At 36.0% G+C, this 22,463-nt stretch overlaps 3 protein-coding genes across 3 annotated transcripts; all 3 read left to right on the forward strand.

Annotated features, from left to right (window-relative positions):
- The first annotated feature begins 3,207 nt into the window (after window positions 1-3,207).
- LOC126788974 (protein REBELOTE) lies at window positions 3,208-9,453 on the forward strand. Its single transcript, XM_050515011.1, has 13 exons — window positions 3,208-3,370; window positions 3,553-3,616; window positions 3,696-3,804; window positions 3,899-3,950; window positions 4,050-4,150; window positions 4,252-4,317; window positions 4,979-5,515; window positions 5,959-6,261; window positions 6,417-6,740; window positions 6,875-7,081; window positions 8,448-8,537; window positions 8,617-8,709; window positions 9,099-9,453. The coding sequence occupies exons 1-13, from the start codon at window positions 3,262-3,264 to the stop codon at window positions 9,270-9,272; spliced, it is 2,229 nt and encodes a 742-aa protein (XP_050370968.1). The 5' UTR covers window positions 3,208-3,261; the 3' UTR covers window positions 9,273-9,453.
- A 5,223-nt stretch (window positions 9,454-14,676) lies between these two features.
- On the forward strand, window positions 14,677-15,297 carry LOC126789009 (protein BIC2-like). Its single transcript, XM_050515052.1, has one exon. It carries the CDS (start codon window positions 14,836-14,838, stop codon window positions 15,232-15,234), a length of 399 nt encoding a protein of 132 aa, XP_050371009.1. The 5' UTR covers window positions 14,677-14,835; the 3' UTR covers window positions 15,235-15,297.
- A 4,044-nt stretch (window positions 15,298-19,341) lies between these two features.
- Window positions 19,342-21,495, forward strand: LOC126789000 (60S ribosomal protein L10a). The gene is made up of 6 exons (XM_050515043.1): window positions 19,342-19,379; window positions 19,504-19,551; window positions 19,986-20,205; window positions 20,361-20,526; window positions 20,921-21,126; window positions 21,255-21,495. The coding sequence occupies exons 2-6, from the start codon at window positions 19,547-19,549 to the stop codon at window positions 21,306-21,308; spliced, it is 651 nt and encodes a 216-aa protein (XP_050371000.1). The 5' UTR covers window positions 19,342-19,379; window positions 19,504-19,546; the 3' UTR covers window positions 21,309-21,495.
- Window positions 21,496-22,463: the final 968 nt, after the last annotated feature.

Below are 22,463 nucleotides of genomic sequence, written 5' to 3' on the forward strand. Positions count from 1 at the left end.
ATCAACAAACGGGATGCAGTAAGTCACATATCTTTCAGCATGAGTTCTCTTTGGCTGATTAATTGAACTGCTTTCATATCTTACAATACCAACATAGAACATTTAATTATAACTCTATAATATGTAGCTATAGGCATATATATATATATATATATATATATATATATCACATCAGGCCCGGCTCTTAACATGTGCAAAAGGAGCACACGCACAGGGCCCCAAATCTTAATACGTTGTTAATTATGGGGTAAATTACGTGATAACATGATGCAAAATGATAAATACGAGAGTAATTCGGATGATAACTGTCACTTTATTGAATGATATCCCGTAAGATTCGGAGTCCTAATCTATTTCAGAGATGTGAATCTATCTCTAACATGAAACCTAATAAAACTAAAACACACATAAGAGTAGAATAATAATTCTCCCAAAACATAAGTTACATTCCGTAATTTGCGGCGGACATTCAAATGTGTTTTTTTATTGGTGTATCTCATGAAATAAGATTAAATGAAAAATCAAATGCACCTAACAAAAAACAAAAAGACCAATTGTGCGAGACTAACAGAGAATAACATTCTAGTGTTCGCTGGAACTACACGTATGGGTGTTAATCGGTGTGAATGGTGCGGTTTATAGGTGATACCGAACACCAAACTGTTCTATTTATTCGGTTTGGTTCGGTTTGGTTTTTCACTTTTTTTTTCAAAAACCAATTGTGTTCGGTTTGGTTCGGTTTGGTTTTTCTCTGGTTTATATCGGTTTTTCTTTCGCTTATTTTGTAAAAAAAATCGGAGTTTCTTTCCTTGTCTATCTACTTGATTCTTAACGAAATAAAAAGAATATGCGGACAGATTTGCAAAATTCTATTTACAAGATATAGTTGCTTCACAAATGCATACAATTGTAAAAAGCCACTAAACAACTTATACCACATTAGTAGGCATGTTGTGGTTCCAATGTCTAAAATTCAAAATATTAAATTTTGACCGTCAGATGTGATCAGCATATTTAAATACGGATATGGTAAAAAAATTCATCTAATTTTGATAAAATTTGGGTCTCGATCGATGTGGTCAACATTAACTTAATTTCATCTAATTAAGTGTGAATTCGTTCTTACCCCCTCCTTCTTGACTAGTTTTGGTGGATTCTTTCACGCACACACTCTCATATATATGTGATGTAGCAGCTCGTGTAAAATTTTCAAAAATTTGACCTTCCAGGGATATGGCTACCCATAGGCCCATAGGGAATAATAAGCGTAAAAAGGGTTGACCGCCTCGATCGGGACACAAACGTTATCGAAAATATGTGATTTTTTTACCATAACCATATTTCACAATACGTAACGCATCATGCGGACATATTTGCAAAATTATATTTATAATATATAGTTGCTTCACAAATGCATACATTTGCAAAAAGACCACTAAACAAGTTATACCACATTAGTAGGCATGTTGTGGTTCCAATGTCTAAAATTCAAAAATATTAAATTTTGACCGTCATATGTGATCAACATATTTAAATAAGGATATGGTAAAAAATTCATCTAATGTTTATAATATTTGGGTCTCGATCGATGTGGTCAACATTAACTTAATTTCATCTAATTAAGTGAATTTGTTCTTACCCCCTCCTTCTTGACTAGTTTTGGTGGATTTTTTCATGCACACACTCTCACATATATGTGATGTAGCAGCTCGTGTAAAATTTTCAAAATTTTTACGTTCAAGGGATAAGGCTACCCATAGGGGATAATAAGCGTAAAAAGGGTTGACTGCCTCGATCGGGACACAAACGTTATCTAAAATATGTGATTTTTTTACCATAACCATATTTCACAATACGTAACGCATCATGCGGACATATTTGCAAAATTATATTTATAATATATAGTTGCTTCACAAATGCATACATTTGCAAAAAGACCACTAAACAAGTTATACCACATTAGTAGGCATGTTGTGGTTCCAATGTCTAAAATTTAAAATATTAAATTTTGACCGTCAGATGTGATTAGCATATTTAAATAAGGATATGGTAAAAAATTCATCTAATGTTGATAATATTTGGGTCTCGATCGATGTGGTCAACATTAACTTAATTTCATCTAATTAAGTGAATTTGTTCTTACCCCCTCCTTTTTGACTAGTTTTGGTGGATTTTTTCATGCACACACTCTCACATATATGTGATGTAGCAGCTCGTGTAAAATTTTCAAAAATTTTACGTTCCAGGGATAAGGCTACCTATAAGGGATAATAAGCGTAAAAAGGGTTGACTGCCTCGATCGGGACACAAACGTTATCGAAAATATGTGATTTTTTTACCATAACCATATTTCACTATACGTAACGCATCATGCGGACAGATTTGCAAAATTCTATTTATAAGATATAGTTGCTTCACAACTGCATACATTTGCAAAAAGACCACTAAACAAGTTATACCACATTAGTAGACATGTTGTGGTTCCAATATCTAAAATTCAAATTATTAAATTTCGACTGTCGGATGTGATCAGCATATATAAATACAGATATGGTAAAAAATTCACCGAATTTTGATAAAGTTTGGGTCTCGATCGATAACATATTTAATTATGTATATTAAATATATCTATAAATAATATAATTTTTTAATAATATATATATATATATATATATTCGGTTTTTCGGTTCGGTTTCGGTTTTCAAACATCCAAAACCAAAACCACACCAAATCTTTCGGTTTGGTGCGGTTTTTTTTTCTTCGGTTTTTTTCAGTTATGGTTCGGTTTTTTTTCGGTTTTCGATTTTCAATTAACACCCCTAACTACACGTACATGTAAATTCCAAGAACATCATTGAAAAACAAAACATTCACGGTCATCAAATAACAAATATCAAAGCTTGCCTGAAGTAGATCTACAAAATGTCAACTTTTTTGAAAATTAAATACTGATATTAATAATTTTCATTTTTTTATAGAATTAATAATCTTCATTTATATTCTCTGATCATAAAATCGAAAATTTAATGGGAGTCTTTCTAATTTCTATATTAAAAATCACTAAATTGAAATGGAAAACGGGTACCGAGTCGGGTCAGACATCAGATTCAGGTCAAAGCGGACTCTTAAAAACCCTCGACCCGCTTTAACCTTCTAGGTTTTAAAAGGGTTTTAGACCGACCAAACACCAAGAGGAAGGCGCCTGAGCACAAGAAGCTCCCGACATCGTCTTTAGCATTGTGTTTCAGTTCAAGTTTTGTGATGGGGAAACTGGGGAAGAAGGCCAGGAAGTTCTCCAAGAAGAATCTTCAGTCTGTGGAGAGAAGAAACCGCAAGTCCAAGCCCACCTTCAAAAAGAGAGGTCCCAAAAGTAAGCTCCTTCTCTCAATACCCTTTTGTTTTTCAATGCTTTGGGAGTTTGTGGGTTTCGTTCAAAGCCGTGGCTTTAACTATTAAACTGCTGTTTGGTGTTTCGTTTTGTACTGGGAGAGTGTTTTGTTTTTAGTTTTGTGATTTGGGCTCATGGGAATATGGTCATTCTATTTGTTGTAGGAAATGAGCAGGATGGTGGGAAAGAGTTGAAGAAGAAGGACGCCGTAGAGCTGTCGAAAGAGAGGTAAGGACATGAGATATGGTCCCTTTTGATGGTCTGGAAAGTTATTTGTAGACATGTTGATGTGAAAAAGTGTTTGCAGAAATACTGGAGTGGAATACATTGACAACACTCCTCTCGACGCAATATTCCGTGAAGATGACAGTGATGCATTTGGGGATGAATCAGACAGTGATGGGTATCTTTCAGAGGTATTGGATGATACCTATATGGATAAACTAGAGTTAACTGCAGTCACTTGGTTGTGCTTTCTGGCTTTTGATTTTTGTTGTTGTTTATGATTAGGACACTAGTGAAATGCATCTTGCTGATAGTGAAATTGAGAATAAACAAGAAGGTGAGTCCGCAATGCTGTTTTGTTGTTTTAATTATTCTTGTGTCAATTTGTGTTTTTGTCAACTCTTTATGTTAGATTTTGATGAAATTTTGTGCGCAGGGATCCTTGATGGTAGTGGTAGTGCCTTATCTATTCAGAATGCGGAAATTCAAATAGAACTTGTGAAGACAACAAAAAAACTAAACAAGTTGAAGGAGAAGGTAATAGCAGCTGCTATCTGGTTTATCTTAAACATTATGTGCTGAGCCTTTAGTATATTTGTTGTGTTCTTCTTAAACATGTTTGCTTGGAAACATACCAGGACCCCGAATTCGCTAACTTTCTTGATAGCTATCATAAGGAGCATGAACAGTTCAGAAACAAAGATGTAAGTATTATCTCTCATGACAATTGACATTTAGTTGATATCTTGGAATGTTAGTAAGAGCAAGTCTACAATGTGTTGCCCCCGGCCGTTGTGATATCTAGTTAACTTATACTGATGTTTACTAATAATCCCATTTGATATGATAATATAAAGGTGTAACTATCATCAAAAGGATTCTCAACTATTTTTGCAGCTTCACATGAGTAATGTGAACGCAAGGTGTATAAGATTAGTACAGTAAAAGCATCAATTTGTTCTTCTGTGTTTCTTGATTTGTAACTTTGGATACTTGATAGTTGAGTCTATATGATTTTAATACATCACATGTTCAGAATGATGACTGATGCATGTTATGGAAGATGGGGTTTCCCCACAAGAAATGCTCTCTTTCACCTCCATGAAAAATTCACTTTGTCTCTGATGTTGAATAGTTAGTTGCAACTTTCTTCACTTTGCTCCCATATTATTGTTTCCATATTGTGGATTTAATGGTTTTTTATTTGTTTGAAGACAGTGTTGAACGTATGGGTTAATGTTATTCGACTTTTGAGTTTTTAGCCGTAGAAACCAGATATCTGTATCAAGTTAATTATGTATGTCACGTGGTTTGGCTGTCTACTGTGCTGTTTCCTTTTCCTTATAATCCACTTCTGTGTGACAGTATGCGGACGAGGATGAGGATGGGATGAGTGATGATAATTCGCAGCCAGAGAATGTAGATGGTGTAAATTTTAATTGGGGCAAGTTGCTGACAAGCTCCTCTATTGATTCCTTGTGTGAACTAGTCACAGAGCAACAAAATGTGTCTGCACTTACTATTCTATTGAATGGGTATCGGGCTGGATGCCACTATGGAGCAGAATCAAATAAATTCTTTGATGCGTATACAAGCCATGGAATTCAGAATAGTGAAACCCTTAGCAAGATATTGATTTTCGTGCTTAACGAAGCTGATAGCACATTTAGGGGACTAATGGGCATAGCAAGCTCAAATTCCAAAAAAGAAAAGAGTGTGGATTTGAAGAAGAATACCAAATGGGGTACTTTTAAGCCATTAATAAAATCTTACCTGAGGAGTACCCTTTTCCTCCTAAATCAGGTGGATGACTCTGAGATATTGGCCTTCTCCTTGGCACGGATCAGAGCTTCTATGACCTTTTTTATTGTTTTTCCTTCTTTGCTCCACAGACTGATCAAGGTATTTTGACAACCTATTATAATCTTACATTTTGTGTGACGTTAATCTACATATAAACCATTTTACTTGAATGTAGTATTGACATAAAAATATATGTACATACTAATAACCTTCATGGTATATTAGTATTCATTCATTTGATTATGATGTTCTGTTGACATCAGCATTCACATCCAAAACATGTTATAACTGTTTTTACTTTTATACAATTTTTTCTAGATATGTACATACTAGAGAATTGTTTGTTTCTCTTCCACACAGAGGTACGTGGATGGTAAATAAATAAATTATAGCCGGGACTCATGAAATCCTATAAATTTTCAGTGACCTTAAAGTTCTTGTTACTATCACATTCATACTGCATGGCTAAATCAATGTTTTATGTAAATATCGTGCCATTTCTTGTGCTATGACTGATGCCCAACACTTTAATGAAAATGTAGATTACTGTTCATTTGTGGGCAACTGGGAGAGGAACTCTATCATCTCTATCCTTTCTCATCATACAGGATGTGGCATCTTTGTGTCGCTCTGATTACTTCGACACCTGCTTTGTTAAGACATATAAAGCGTTCTTGGGTCATTGCCAATTTGTGGAGCCTAGTTTGTTCCAACACATAGAATTTTTAAGAAATTCCATTATTGACCTATGCTCCGTTGATGTTCAGAAAGCATCTAGCAAAGTGTTGGTGTGTATCCAACAACTTTCTAAAATAATGCAGCAGGGTCTACGGACAAAGTCGAAGGTATGATGTCCTACATATTTTTGTTGCTTCATCCTTATTTTCAGACAGATAAAGCTGTTACTGTTTCAATTTAGGTTTAAGTAATTATGGTTCTCTCAATGCGTAGTTGACATTCCTTGAACTTGTGCTAATTGTGCTTGTTCTTCTGTGGGCAGGAAGCAGTCAAGAAAATATGCAGTTGGCAATACACTAGTTGCATTGATCTCTGGGTAATGTTTGTATCAGCTAACGTACAGGACTATGATCTTCAGCAATCACTCTATATGCTCATTCAGATTATAAATGGAGTGGCTGTGTTGTTTTCTGGACCAAGATATTTGCCTCTGAGGATCAAATGCATTCAATGGTTGAATCATCTATCCTTTTCCAGTGGCATTTTCATTCCTGTTGTCTCTTTTGTGTTGGACATCTTAGAATATAAAATAAGCAAGGATGGCGCGAAACCTGAGAAAGCTTTGAACCAGCTATCTTCCGTCAAGGTTAGGAATTTCAGCAAAAGAAAATTGTATTTTAATCTGGCTTTGCAATCCTTGCCAATCCACTGATAGTATCAACTGCAATCAACACTTTCGATTTTTTTTTGGATATTATTCTCATTGAGCATGTGGAACAGCTTCCAAAGCATTGGCTAAAGTCAAGGAACTTCCAAGAACAGTGTGCTCTGTCTGCTATCGAATTGCTTTCAGCGCACTTGTCTCAGTGGAGCCATCATATATCTTTTCCGGATCTTGCAACTATTCCACTCATTTGCCTGAAGAAGTTTCATGATACAACTACTATAGAAAGTTCCAAACGTGTAGTGAAGCGGTTCATTGACCAGGTACATTTGTCATAGAACAATTTACTGTCTACATGCAATCTCCTTCGTTGATGTTAAGACATAGCTTCCTCATGTGTTAAATAGTACCGGGGTTGACGATATGCTTATTGATCATAGTTCATTAAAGCTTTAGGGAAGCCTGTGCAATCCAGTACTCTATATTGAAGTGCTAATATTTAAATAGAGGCGGTACTATCCATATTATTTTGCACACCTCAGGCCCTCAGCACATTCAACCGTCTAGACTCGATCATGATATCTAAATTGTGGGGGTGGACACGCAGACCCGAAAATCGAAAAAAACCATATCTGAACCCAAACCGAATCCGAAAAAACTGAAAACTGAAAAAAATCGAACTGAACCGATTATGTTTGGGTTGGGTTTTGGTTTAGTCCCTCATAAACCAAACGAAACCGAACCGACCCAAATACCTGAAGTCAACGGTCAACGTCATCATTTTGGTATATTTTTACTTTTATCATTTAAAAAAAAGTAAAACTAAAGCCAGCATAAATTTTAATTGATCTAATCAATCTTGCGGTCTCTCATCTCTCAGACAAAAAAAAAATTTGACCCTCTCTTTCTAAATTTTCACTCAATTTAGCGCTATTCACTTTATTCCGCAAAACCAGTCCATATAACTCCTCCCTCCCTCTTCTCTCCTCCCTTCTCCTTCGATCTCCATTTCCCGTCGTTTTTTTGTTCCGTGACTCTAAAAATTGAACTCTTTAATCAATGATTCTATTAATATTTTATATCCTCAGCTAATAAGTATCAATCACGGCTCACATGAGACGTGAAAGAAGGCTTGGACAGACCAGGTGACCTATATGACGGGTTTAGTGAGGTTTAATTACCTAAACCCACAAGGAGTGCGAACATTTTTGTTCCTTTCTGATTTTAATGTTGTAAAGTTTTTTGTACTTGAGTTAAATATGCATTGTGGAGATGTTAGAGTCAATTAGGTATGCAATAATCATTAGACCATTTGTTTTTCATCTTTATGTTAAATTTGTACTTTAAAATTAATATATAATATTGCGTATTTTACATAGGGTAAAACTGAAGAAAAAAAACCGAACCGAACCGAGCCGTGCGAGTTGGGTTGTGGGTCACAGTCTCTAAAATAGAAAAACCGAACCGAATTTAAAATTTAGGTTGAGTTATGGGTTTTGTCCAAAACCGAACCGTATTGACCCGTGTCTACCCCTACCAAATTGTGTGACAGAAATTTGAACAACATTTGTCAAAGAATGATGCACTTTGTTTTTCATAACTGTTTGTTTTGCCTCTTGGCTAGTAATGTAGGTACTGGCTTAATGTTATCTGTGTTGTGACATAAAGTCTCCGATTCTTGGACTGCAGGTGGAGCAGAACATTGAATTTGTTCGGAAGAAGAGAGATGAGTCAGCCTTTTCACCAACAGATCAGCAATCTGCAGATTTATTTCTTCAGGTTTGCGTTCTTAGTTAACATTTTTGTATATCTGATTATCGTTTCATGTCTATTAATTTCTTAAATGATTAACATGCAGCATGAAAAGCAAATTGGCAATACTCCATTTACACAATATTACAAAAGCATCATGGACAAGGCTGCTTCTAGAAACTTTACTCTGAATGAAAAGGTGTGTTATACTAAACTCCTGTTTGCTCTGGCCAATTTTTATACTGGCTATGTCTTCTATGATATTCTGGGTGTAGTTAGTGGTTGCATTGTGGCATGAAAGTGATAATGCTTTGGTCCCTTGAATGTTAAATATGACTGTATTCCACCAATTGCATAATGATTTGGGCAAGTGTAAGGCAAGCAGAAGCATCAAAGAAGCTTTTGCCTTTAATCACATCTTCTGGTCATTCCGCTGATTTATTGGGCATGTAAAGTATCCCCGACTTTGCATCGTTTGTAGTCGAAATTGTAGTGATTGTTAAAAGGAGAATGGCGTTGATGCATATTAGTTCTGTTTAAAAATGAGACGTATTTAGCACATTTGTTTATATTTTTTAACTGTTGCAGTTCTCTGAAGCAAAGGAACTAAAGAAAATGAAAAGGAAAATGCAAGTGCCTCAAAATAACAGTTTACCAGGAGATAAAAGCAAACATCCAGAGAAAAGAAAAGGCATGGCTGATATCAATGCTGGGAGAAAAAGAAAGATGAAGAAGGAAGCTACTGAAGGCCAAGTCGTCTGATTATCTAAGAATTGTTGTCCTATTAGTATTAAATTACAAGTTTTGGTGTGCTCATTTAATCTTATAGAAACCTCCAGAACAGAAAGGCCCAATTTCTCAATTTTGCTTGTAATATTAGAGAATTGGTTCACATACATGCGATGTTTAAGAAGAATTATTGTCTTCTTTTTCAGCTTTGAACTAATGGCAGACCTCAATGTCTTCCCCCAACCCCCCCCCCCCCCCCCCCCCCCCCCCCCCCGACCCCCATGAAATGATGGCCTCTTCTCCATTTTCATCTCGGGAGGCTTAACAAAACACAATCGACGCGAAAAGAAATTAGAAGACAATAGAAGACACATATCCCCTCCAAGATGGCGAAATATAGAAGCAACAACTTGCTAGCGAAAACAGCAAAACACGATGGCAAGTTGGCAACTTGTATATATTTGCACAATTTCGCCAAATGGACAGTATTTGTTCTACCCACGCTTAATATATAGAAAATATAGTAAATAATAAATAGTACCATCTGCTATCGATTACAAATTATAAAAAGATCCAATTTATTTCTTAATTATAAAATGGTCATTTTCCTTTATAGTAACTAGCAACCGGTCCGTGCATTCGTTTTTGGCTCTATTTGTGTTGTGATAGTGGGTTTAGGCCGTTTTTCTTCTTTTGTTATTATTTTTTGTTAATTTACGTTATTAACTCTTGTAGATTTCCTTTATTGATGTAAATTTTAAACATGTCATGGGTGATGTTGGAAATTCAAAAAATTAGTGAAACTGTTGACAACAAATGAGGGATTTGGGTTATAGTAATTGACTCTTTTATTTGAACCAAGAAAACAATCACATCTTTGTTTTATATGACTATTTTACCCTTCATTTTTTTTATTTAATTCATCTTATTCTTATTTTTTTTCTTATTCTTGCCATAACTTGATCGTCCAGTGACAGATTTGGGCGTGGTTGGTATTGTTGGAAAGATCTATCTATGCTCATTCATTTGATACTATATCCACTCTAAACCAACCACTATACAAGGCGCATGAACCCTCGCAAGAGGCTGCTGCCGTCCATTGCGGAGCTCCAAACTATTCCAGAGAAACCAGAGCTCAATACTCGATAACTCTTGTTGTTCTCTTCTATTTGAGCACAACCATATCAACTTCCTTCAAATTCTGATATGATTTCGCCATATTTAGTTTTTGCTCTCGACTACTACAATATTGGCATTGTGATTGCTATTTTGACTGTCATTGTGACTGCACTTGTGACTAGTTTTATGACTATATTGTGACAAGGAGAAAGTGTGACAAAATGGGAGAAGAAAAGGATGAACGAAAATAACTAAGTTGTATTTGCTATTTTTTATTAATATTTCTCAAATCAACTAAAACCGATTCAAATATCCACACTGACGTCGTCAGACAAAGTACTAGTTAGTCACACAACCAATCACACAGAAAAACAATCAGCTATACTACCAGTCACACAATTTTAAGACAAGCATAACCCTGGTTACAACAAGATAAGCTAGCCATTGAACCACAGTGATTGTGTTCTTCTTTAGCTTCTCTTTCCTTCTTTGGGTTTCTTGCCTTTTATTTTTTCTGATCTCCAATTAGAAAACAACATCAAGTCATTGACTACTTAGCTATGTTGCACGGACAAGACACTTAAAGGCGTGTCGCTGTGTCTGACACGTCCTGACATTGCGATACGACACGATATGCATTTTTTCCGTATCTGACACATAATGTGGCGTATCTGAAAATATTGACTTTCTGATGCATTGACTGACGTGCCATATCAGCATCAGACAATAGTCAACGACGGAGGAACGGTGGCGATGACAAGCAAAGAAGAGGAAATCCAATCATGCTCCAATTTGAAGAGTTGAGAGTATAATCGAACTAGAAATTGAAGGAGAAGACTGAGTTTACCAATTTGGGGCTAAGAACCTTATCGGAGCTTGAGAACTAGCCGGAGCTCCAAGGATGCTCCACTGTGCTAAGTCTGATTTGTCTAATATCGGGGTTGTTGGAGAAGTTTCTGGTATGGATAGATAAATAATGAGATGGTGAATAAAGTGATTTGGCTGCATGTGTTTGGAATCGCCGGACGACGGCGGTATGAGGAGGAGAAGGGGGTGGCGTTTAGTGGTGAAGAGGTGAGGGCAGTGCTCTCTGTTGCCTTGTTGCACAAGTGAAGAAGAAGAGAATGCATCATTCTTCTTTTAGGCTTAAGGAAAATGGGCTCGGGTCATGGGTTTTAAGAGGAGAGGTTGGGTTGACCCTTAAGCCCTAAATAAAAAACCCAAAATGTTTTTAGAAATTTGTAAAAACAAATTCAAGCGTTGGAAAAATATTCCGAATACATTCTGAACAATTGGCGACGTAGAGTTTAATGTTAACGTATTAAACTACATTTTTCGACATTTAAAGAAAATGTCAATTAATTAGTCATAATGTGTCAGTAATCGAGATTAAAAATCTTAGGTATTACAGTTTTGATGGATTGTTGAGTATTGATTATTGAAGTAGAAGTAGTTAGGTATTAAAATATATAATTATTTTTTATTTTACCGTGTCGGAGCCGTGTTGAAATATGAGTTTTGAGATTTGCTGTGTCGCCGTGTCCGTGTCCGTGCAACATAGTACTTAGTTGAAACATCAAAGATTGCAAGTCTCTTTGCAAAAATTGAGAATTTGGGAAACACAATCAGAGAATCAAAATTAGACCCAGAATCTGAAGCACACCACGTCCGATCTAGTTTACAACACCATGTCACCATTCTCCAATTTTTTTTCAAAATGCCTACGTCACCATTTAGATTTAGATTTAGATCAGAGAAGTTTTTTCCCGGCAAACCTTGCATCAGAAGTAGCAGTACCCGCCCTTGTTTAATCGTCATCGTCTTCTCCTCAATGCCTTCACATTAATAAATCCATATCTTAGCTTCCTTGCAGTTGCAAATCTGAGCCTCCTCCCTACGCCTCCAGCTCCTACCTCGATGAACCCCACACCTCCACCCTACACCATCTATAGACACCCACGCGTATTTTCCAAACTGGCTCAAGGACCCAACTGTGTTTCCAGATGAAAATTTCCATCAGTGGCAACCTTTAAGAGATTTTAAAAAAATTGAAACAATAGATTTATTGAAATACCATAATGGCCTGTTGTAAAACTGCAATAATAGACAATAAGTTGTTTAAAATTACAATTTATTTTGTTTACTTTACAAAACACACATATTATTTTTGTAAGTAATAAAAAGATTGAAACACTTATTATGTATTAAGATGAATTCTTCTTCAGTCTTTCTCGAATTACGTAACACATTAATGGAGACTGAAAACATTTTCTCGAAATCTGAAGATGAGGTAAGACTTTGTATCTCTTAGTACATATTTTATCCCAAGTTTCTAACTACAACAATTTAGGAGTTTGGTGATTATTAAACTAGCAACTCAAGTTCTCGAATCGTAACTTATGAAGCCTACGTACGATTGGGTATCAGCATCCTAACTTCAAGTTGTTTTATTCAACAAATCACAAGTGAAAATTCTAATGATTCATAGAAGTATATAAATTGCACCATCTACATGAAATTATAGTGTTCACTTTAACTGTGATCACTTGCATTGCATGCATGCTATAGATTATCAATTTTATCTTGAACACAATTTAGCTTTCTTTTGTTTGATCTTTTGTATCTTCATATGACATCAGGGGCATGTTTGCCATATCAAATTTGAGGCTTTAGTTAAATCCTAAGTAAGGTTAATTGGGCGAAGTATTATTGAAAAAGGGCAATTTAGGTATCGAAATTGGGTGAACAAAGTAATTTGAAAATATAGTAAAACCTCTATAAATTAATAAGTTCGGGATTGACAAAATTTATTATTTTAGTGAGATATTAATATTCCGATAAATTAATAATGTATTAATTTATCGATTAAATAAGTTATTAATAATTTATCAAGGTATAATAATATTTTCTTTAACTTTTCCAAAAAACAAAGTTTTACTTTGTTCATGCACAACATTGTTTAATTTATCACGGATACCTTGTTAAATATACTATTTTTCTGATGTATTATATTGTTTAAAATATTATGTTGTTCGATGAATTATATTATCTTATTTGATGATAATTAAATCAACAATTTTTTAATCAAATAAATGTAAAAATTTATCATATAAATTATGCCATTATCAATTTATATATTTGATGGTGTCTAAATGAATTTCCGAATTTCTATTATCTTATAAATTTAACAAATTATTAATTTAGCACGTTAGACCCAAGTCGGGACCAGTAAAACATATTATTTTAACGAGATTATTAATTAATCGAGTATTAATTTAATGTGATTTTTGAAAAGAGCACGGGGAGATGAATAAAGTGAATTGTGGGGTAACAATAGTTTCATCTCCTCTATAAAACAAACTATGAGTGCCTAAAAAGTAGGAATATGGGCGACTGGAATTTAGAAGTGAGGAGTGTGGGCGACTGGATTGTAGAAGTGATGAGTTCTTTACAGCCTTTTTAGGTGGAGATCTTCTTTGTGCTTCTCTGGGCAGTTTGGGTTGAAAAGAATAATGTGGTTTTTTTTTTGGTCAATGAATAATGTGGTTTAGAAAGGGGCAGTGTTTGATCCGGTACGCACCGTGCAGTGGTCTATGAAGTTGCTAATTGAGTATAAACAGTTCCATCCTTCTAAGTTGTGACATGTCGGTTAGGGGTCGGGGTAGCTCTATAGCAGGGTTGGCAGGATCTAGACGTGGAGAGTGATTGCAGCATCTTGGTGGCAGCTCTCAATAATGAATGTAGAGACATGGCAGAGGTGAGTGTGGTTCTTGAGGACTGTCGTGTCTTATTAGCTTCGTTTACTTTTGTTTATGTTAGTCATGCTCGTCGTGAAACAAATAATGTAGCCCGTAGATTGACTAATCTTGCTAGATTATTAGGGAGGTGGTGTTTAGTTCTCCAGAGGCTCCAGATTTTCTCGAGGATGTCCTTTATGAGTATGAGTGTAATGCTCGTATCCGAGGTCAAGGTTCAGGTGTTATGTCCCCCTCGATTCTAGCTTCGCCTAGAAAAAATAATAATAACGGAATGGAGCCTCGCTAGTACATGTCCGTGGCCGCTGTTTTGTGCTTAGTAGCTACCACCTTACGTAGTCCGGTCTCCACCTCACGCACTCTCTCTCCGTTCCGATAGCCCACCAACCTCATTGGAACTCATTCTCAAAACCAAACACATGTCCACCTCACAAACCCTAATAGACGACTGACTATTCTTCCAAATCTTTTCCTCTCTTATCATAGCTTCACCACACAAATACCAACCTCAAAGCCAAACATGAGACGTAGATATCTCACTTACCATACAAACCCTATATTACACGACGTGTAATCCAAACCCCCACCCAATATTCCTTCTCCTTCTGCTGCTTGTGCTCCATATATTCTCTCTCTCTCCCCCCCCCTACACAACCAGATCTAGTAACAAGCTCAAGAAATCCTCATCAAAAGAAACAACAAGCTCAAGCAACCCTGTCAATATGAAGAGAACCCATTACTCATTCATGGAGGAAAATCTCAACAGCAATGTTAACAACACCGCCAACCAGATCAATCTTCCTGCCTTCCCCGGGAAAAGAAGCAAACACTGCGGCCGCGGCCACAACGAGCTTGTGGGTTCACAGAACATGTCTACGGCAGAGTGCTCGGGACGCGAGAGGCTGAAGAGACACCAGGACGAGGTGGCCGGGCATGTGATGATACCGGATTCATGGGGGAAGGAGGAGCTGCTCAAGGATTGGATCGATTACTCTCAGTTTGATGCGCTGCTAGTTCCGACAGGGCTCAGCTCGGCTCGGGAAGCACTTGCTATAGAAGGACGTCGTCGAGCAAGTAAATTAGCCTCTCAAAGAGTCATGAGGATAGAGGGTAGGTGTTGAAGATAGTGAAAGTCTTTGCATTAATTTCTATTGATATTTAGATAGTAAATCAAACTTTTCATTTTGTTTAATTATTTTGAAGTTTGATTTAATTATTATCTGGTAACTCAATCATATTAATTCTCTCCGGATATCATTCCAGTACATGGTGCATTAGCTGCAAGATATATATGTATATTTAACTGAAAATAATGAAAATTGTATTCCGTGAGATTATGATCCAACTGCATGTATTTCTATGATCCAAGAATTATATATGACATCAGCAATGAAGAAATGAACTTAATTGGTTTGGCTCTATGACATGAGATTTGCTATATTAACTTAATTATTTGATTCTGCTCTATTACATACATGAAGTTCAATGTTTATATATTCTGAACAGATCGATTTGCTTGTACATACGTACTATGTAGAACATTTGACATATCACATATAGTTGATTTGACAAGCTAGAGATCACCTTCGATCGATCATGAAATGAGGAAATTAAATTATCAATCGATCTGATTATTGTCGAGTTAAGTTTTTTAGAAAAATTATTAATAGATCTATCTAATTCACAGCTCTAAATCTAAATTATTCAAAGAATCGGATAAGATCGACAGAGAAGTAAAGAAAGAATCATTTAAGCATAGTAAAAAAAACGAGCTATATATGAACTTGCACTAGTTCATTTCAAGATATATCATCGAAGTTAAAATATGCGCTAATTTTCAATACAAGTTAAGTACGTCAAACTTCATACGAGTATTGGTTGGTTAATTACTTCATACGTTTATAAACTAGCTAGCTAGCAAGGTTGTCAGGTGATCAATTTGCAGAATCATCATGGAAGTCCAAATAGCTCGCTGTGTATATATATATGAACATCATCGATCAGAAGGCTCTGATATCGATGGGGATTGCTGAGGATAAAAAAAAACTTATCCAGTTATCCTCGTTTCTCTCTCTCTCTATCTAGTTCTCTAGAATCTCTACCTCGTTATATATATAGATTAAAATCATTAAATCAAACCACTGTTCATCGATGGAGGCCGAGGTTAGTGAAATGGTGGTACGCATGATCGATCGATGCATATGTTTGTCGTGGTTGGCGTCATGGCAACGGAGTCTGGCACTAGGGCTTCATGGTCAAGTGTTGGATGATGAGATCGATCTGGGTTCTCACGACTCACGCTAAGGCTGAGACCGAATGGCTACTGAGATGCAACTTCTACAAATTATCACCATGCATAATGGGATTACGCGCGTACGGAATTAGTAATTGGAACTGTCGTTGGAATCAAGCTAAGGTACGTACGTAGTAGCTATACCTACACACAATTCTTAGCTGGATCCATTGGCTGGGACATCAAACATATCTTCCAGGAGTGCAGTGAACCTGGTGATTAATGATTGGAAGGTTAAGCAGAGTTTGGAGTGGAGTGATCAATAATAAGGCACCTTATTCCTTCATCGAACATCTTCCTAGGTCAAGCCATGCACTCCTATATATCATGTGGCTTCTTTACTCTGAGAGCTACAATACTACGTAAATAATGGCCCGACTCATAAATGGTCCGACAATAAGGACATACGCTACTTCACAAATAATTTGTTGTACATGATGAGATTGAAACGTGCGCACATTGCTATATATATACCCTTTACCATTTGTGATCTACCGTAGTTTCACTAGATGGAGTTGTATAAGTTGTACCTCCTCCTTCACACACAACCCCACAAGCATTCACGCACCGTTTGCTGCATGTATTGAAGAAGGTGCCCTAACTAGCTAGTTGGAAATTTCAAAAGGAAATCTTCTACCTCATATGTGCTATGTGTCTACACCATGGTCTGAAAAATCGAAAATATCCCTGACATTTCGGCGATATTTTCGTTTTTCTCACTAGGCGATATATCTTTAAACACCTAATAACTTTTCGTCCGATGTATTCGATATTTCGCGATATTTTTCGAAATTTCGTGAAATCACTGATATCTCGTGATATTTCATATGTCACGTCACCATTTCCTTTCAGATTTGAAAATTCAACTAAAAAAACCACATACTCTTATTCGAATCTTAGCCACCTCATTTCAAACCCAATATGTTTGTCACTGGACTAACCACATATCTTGTCATATATGACAACTTTAATTACTATAACATCTTCCACAAATCTAAATCCCAATTACTTCTATTTTTTACTTGCCTTTCTATTTACCAATAAATTCAAATTTTGTAAACCTTTAAATAATTTTTTATATAATTAGACAAAATTTAATATTTACATCTCCTATTAATTATATTTCAATTCACTTTACATCATATTAGATCATGCATTAGATGTCTAAACTAATATTTTGAGAATACTTAATGATTTAGATTTTGTTTTTTCACCTTGAGTGATACACTCAATATAGATTAATGGTTATACCAGGCTATCTTATTGAATATGATAATTAAGCAAACAAACATCTTTCCAAGCTTCATTTAAATTTTTCATGTTTATCTTCATCGAAATTTTACATTAATCGATATTTTCATCGAAATTTCTATTTTCGGACCGTCAATATTTCTATAATCGTCAATATTTTAGTCCTTGGTCTACACTATATACACGTACAGTTTGTAGTCTGTAGTCAAGGAGAACGTACATTCCATTCTCCTCTTACATGAATCGCAACTCAATTCTCCGCTCTATGCATCGTACCACGGGGGCATAATCGCATTTCTGAGGATGATAATGGTACAATAGCTCTGAAGCGCTTCATTGACCGTTAAAAGTAGTGCTCATATTCATGTGCCAGTAAGATATGCTCTCAGCTCTCCTCGATCTCGTTTTCCCACAAATTAACAGATCGGTGCACATTAGTCGATCATATCGTGCTACACTTCAGGATTGTAGCCTTGTAGATAACTGTGGACGCTAGGCAGCCCCAGCCATGGTGGCAAGGTGAAGCATAAATGCATAGTTGTCCAAATTTTTAGGAAAAAAAAATAAAAACAAAACCTGTCAATTAGAGAAAAGCTTCGCCTAAAATTTTGGTATAATTGTTTCCTCGCATGTTTTCTGTAAAGCTGAAGCGAAAAATTTGAATGCTTTATATCACACCGGTAGCTCTGTGGTTCTCTGTTATTCACATTTATTTGGTTAAAAATAGCCACTGTATGTACCACAGTTAAATGCATTGACATGTGATAACCAAATTTGAATGTATGCGCGCAATATAATTGGTTGCCAAGTGCAGTATTTCGTCTCATATCATATACTTTAAATATTGATGTTGGTAACAAGTTTTGAAATCTCGTATAAAATAACAAGTTTTTGAAATCTCTACATACACATGCAGTTCTTGTTTTGAAAATCCTATTTCTTAAATTCATTTCAAATGAACATCGACGGAGTCAATGTGGTGGTGTGGGGTAGTGGTGCGGGATTTTAATGGTGTGAGAATTGCTGCGCTTGCGAAGCCTGTTGTACATGCACACTCAGTTCTTAGAATGGAAGTGGAGGCGTGTAGAGCGGGCTTACTCCTTGGTATTCACCAAGGTTGGTCTGAAATTGATATTGAGAGTGATTCAGCCATCCTGATTGCTGCCCTTACTAGTTCAAATGAGAACTTTCGGAGGTGAGTCGTATTTTGGATGATTGTAAGCATTATTTTACTGTTTTTCAATCGGTCAGAATTCGACATGTCTTCCGTGAAACAAATGGTGTGGCGGATATATTTGCTCACCTTGCTTGTAAGTCTTATTTTGATGGTGTTTGGTTAGAGGAGATTCATACTATCATTCAAGACATTCTCTACGAGGATAAATATAGTGGTGCTTTTGTATATCGGAATTTATGCTCTATGTCCCTCCCGTCGTGAAATTTTATCATTATTAAATAAATTGGGTCCCTGAGGGGCTTATTAAAAAAAATGAATTCATTTCAAATGATGGCCGGGGAAGCTACCTAATTTAGGTTGAATGAAAAAAAAAATTGTGATGGATGCATTGCAGAACTGCAGAAGCCAGAAGCCCACATAGACAGAGAACCCAGGCCCAAACTGTGCAGCTTTGATGATTAGGTCAGTCATCACCTCACAATCTTCAGCTCCATATATAAACCTGCTTCGCCGCCTGAAACCCTAACGAGGCCTCTTCTTCTACGGTAAAACCCCTCTCTGCTCCTCCTTCTCCTCCATTGCACGTTCCGATTCCCTAATTCAGTTCACAGATCCTTAATTACTCTAATTATTTTCCGAGAAAACAACAAATCCATTTTCGTTTTGCAGGTGAGAACTCGTTGGTGGATCGGACACACCTTAAGTTTCGATCATGAGGTATGCTATTTACACTCCTCTGTTTTTGATTTGGGGTTAAAAGTTGACTGCTTTAGTGTAATTATATCACTTGAACTATTGTTAGTATTTTCTTCAGTTTGTGGAATTGAATTTGTATGATTTATAATTTTAGCTTCGAAACAGAAATTGAATAATTAGTTAAGTTTCTGAGGGAATGAGGTATTTAATTCTGGTGGTTTTCGATTTGCGGTTTTTGGCTTCATTGTGATAATGTTTAGAATTGGCAGTGTTGTACGTGTCTCGGAGATTGAAAAGTTTCAGGATAGTGATTTTGAAGTTATTTGATCTGTTTTTCTGTGAACCCATAAATTTGTTAGTTTGATTTGGATTTGTAAAAGCTCTGTGGTAATGTAGTTTCTGTTGTGCCTAGCAGCATTTGTTGAATATTTCTAATTGTGTATGTGTTCCTACAGTAAGCTTCAGAGCGATACCCTCAGGGAGGCCATTTCTGTCATCATGGCCGGGTCCAAGGAAAAGAATCGTAAGTTCACAGAAACGATAGAGCTTCAGATTGGGCTGAAGAATTATGACCCCCAGAAGGACAAGCGTTTCAGTGGTTCTGTTAAGTTGCCACACATTCCCCGTCCAAAGATGAAGGTCTGCATGCTTGGAGATGCTCAGCATGTTGAAGAGGTAATGCTTCTCTTACTTTGTCAAAGCATTGATCTCGTTTTCTGATTATCTAGCGATGCCTGTAGCTGTCTTCTTCTTTTTTTTCTTTTCAGAATTTCAAATTTTAATGTTTAATGGTTGTCTAAAGTGGTGGCTGTGTTTTGTTTTAATTATAGGCTCAGAAGATCGGTTTGGAGTACATGGATGTTGAAGCGCTGAAGAAGTTGAACAAGAACAAGAAATTGGTCAAGAAACTGGCTAAGAAGCACCATGCCTTCTTAGCATCAGAAGCTGTTATCAAGCAGATTCCCCGTCTTCTGGGTCCTGGTCTCAACAAGGCAGGTTGGTACAAAAGCCATGTTTTTAGTCATAGGCGTAGCTAGCCTGGGGTGATTTACCATCTGAACTATCATTGATTTTTTTTGGAATGAAATATACATTGAAACTTCTCAATTTTGGAATATCATGAAATGAAATAAGAATTTATGCTTGTATCAATTTAGATTAAATTATCTGAAGGTTTCTTACGTTATTGATATGTTTTTTAGTGGTGGTTGTTTTGTTGGTTTCTGGCTTAAGTTATTGATCTTGTTTTTCTTTTTGTATAAATCACTTTCCTATTGTTCAAAGTTTTTTTTAACTTCCCTTGGAAGTTTAAATTAATCAGTAGGTTGAATGCTTTGCATTGGGATTCTTGTAATCTTTGTTAACCTTGTTCAATACATATTCAATGCAGGAAAGTTCCCAACCCTTGTTTCTCACCAAGAATCCCTTGAGTCTAAAATTGCGGAGACAAAAGCAACAATTAAGTTCCAACTGAAGAAGGTTCTTTGCATGGGAGTTGCTGTAGGAAATGTCTCAATGGAGGAGAAGCAAATTTTCCAAAATGTGCAATTGAGTGTGAACTTCCTTGTTTCACTATTGAAAAAGAATTGGCAAAATGTAAGTGAGATATTTGAAGTTTTTATTTTTATATAAGTGATTTTTTTAAAACAAAGCCTATTTTAAAATCCTTCACTTTTTGATAATCTTCTGATGCGCTGATTTTGTTTTATATTTTATCTAATCAGGTAAGGTGCTTGAACCTGAAGACCACCATGGGGAAGCCATACCGTGTTTATTAGTGTCTTCACTTAGCTTGGAGATTTGTAGCTGCAGGTTGTAAGGAGCCTGCTACTTCATAGGAAGTGTGTTTAATTGGATGGTCCAGCTTTTTTCTTATACGCCTATTTTACTTTGCTCGGTAATTGTCAGACCTTGGTTTGTTATACATTATGTTATTATTATTGGAGAGTAAACTGGATTTCATTTGTGGCACATGGTATGATGACTGCTAAATCTCCATGCACCAACATATTCAGAAGGATTTAACCATTCGCCTTCCCAGCCATTAACTTTGTGCGCCTGTGGTTTTGAGTTGTTTCGCTTGTGCTTTCATATACACATCTTCGGCCCTTCCAATTCTCTTTCAGTTTAATTGTCAACTGATGGGGTTTCAAGAAAGCTTGTTAACTTTCTCTTTACTTGGTCTCTAGATTCAATTCTTCCGATCACTAAATCCTGCTTTGTTAACGAATTTGATTCCCGAGAAAACATAGATTCACAAAGGCAAGACTTGCAGAGCAGCTGCACGCGGTACATCACTTATATACATGAAGACACTTTCGGTGATAGTTTCTCGTGTGATGGTCTTTTAATTTCATGAAGAAACAGGACTATCAGAGGCAAACCTTTTGTGGGCAAATGCAGAAAAATAAAAACTAATATCCCTGTGAGCAAGTAATTGAAATTCCACTTGGCTGTGTTTATAGGGGATTAACATTTAGATTGGCACCGGATTGTGAGGGTGTAAATGAGCCGAGCCGAATATTAGGTTGTTCATTTTTGATTCATTTTCATTTGATCAAGCTCTGGCTAAAATTTGATTTTTGTGATTCATGTTCAAGCTCGGCTCGGCTTGAAAAAGTTCGAGCTGGGCTTGGGTCGGCTCATTTTATTAGACGAGCTCGAACTCGAATCGAGCCGGCTTGAATTATATGAAATTAAAATTTTAAAATTAAGAAATTAAAAATAAAATTCAAAATTTGATGTTATAGCATTACACAAAATCCATTTTATTTGTAATAAACTAAAAATAACAAATCAAACTCATTATTGAACTTAAAAGTCTTTAACTAATTATTCTAAAGAGAAACTTTTAAGCTATTTCGAACTAATATTATATTTTTAATATTATTTTTCATATAAAAATTATTCTTTATATACACTATAAAAACTAA

The sequence above is a fragment of the Argentina anserina genome, chromosome 3 (genome assembly GCF_933775445.1).
Source record: "Argentina anserina chromosome 3, drPotAnse1.1, whole genome shotgun sequence".
NCBI lineage: Eukaryota > Viridiplantae > Streptophyta > Magnoliopsida > Rosales > Rosaceae > Argentina > Argentina anserina.

What these genes read in the sequence shown, in the direction of transcription:
- LOC126788974 (XM_050515011.1), top strand. Translation starts at nt 3,262, where the DNA reads ATGGGGAAACTGGGGAAGAAGGCCAGGAAGTTCTCCAAGAAGAATCTT. An exon ending in AACAGTTCAGAAACAAAGAT is followed by an intron (nt 4,318 to 4,978) that starts GTAAGTATTATC and finishes TCTGTGTGACAG; the next exon opens with TATGCGGACGAGGATGAGGA. An exon ending in TGAAGCGGTTCATTGACCAG is followed by an intron (nt 7,082 to 8,447) that starts GTACATTTGTCA and finishes CTTGGACTGCAG; the next exon opens with GTGGAGCAGAACATTGAATT.
- LOC126789009 (XM_050515052.1), top strand. Translation starts at nt 14,836, where the DNA reads ATGAAGAGAACCCATTACTCATTCATGGAGGAAAATCTCAACAGCAAT.
- LOC126789000 (XM_050515043.1), top strand. An exon ending in ATGCTCAGCATGTTGAAGAG is followed by an intron (nt 20,206 to 20,360) that starts GTAATGCTTCTC and finishes TTTTAATTATAG; the next exon opens with GCTCAGAAGATCGGTTTGGA. An exon ending in TCCTGGTCTCAACAAGGCAG is followed by an intron (nt 20,527 to 20,920) that starts GTTGGTACAAAA and finishes TATTCAATGCAG; the next exon opens with GAAAGTTCCCAACCCTTGTT.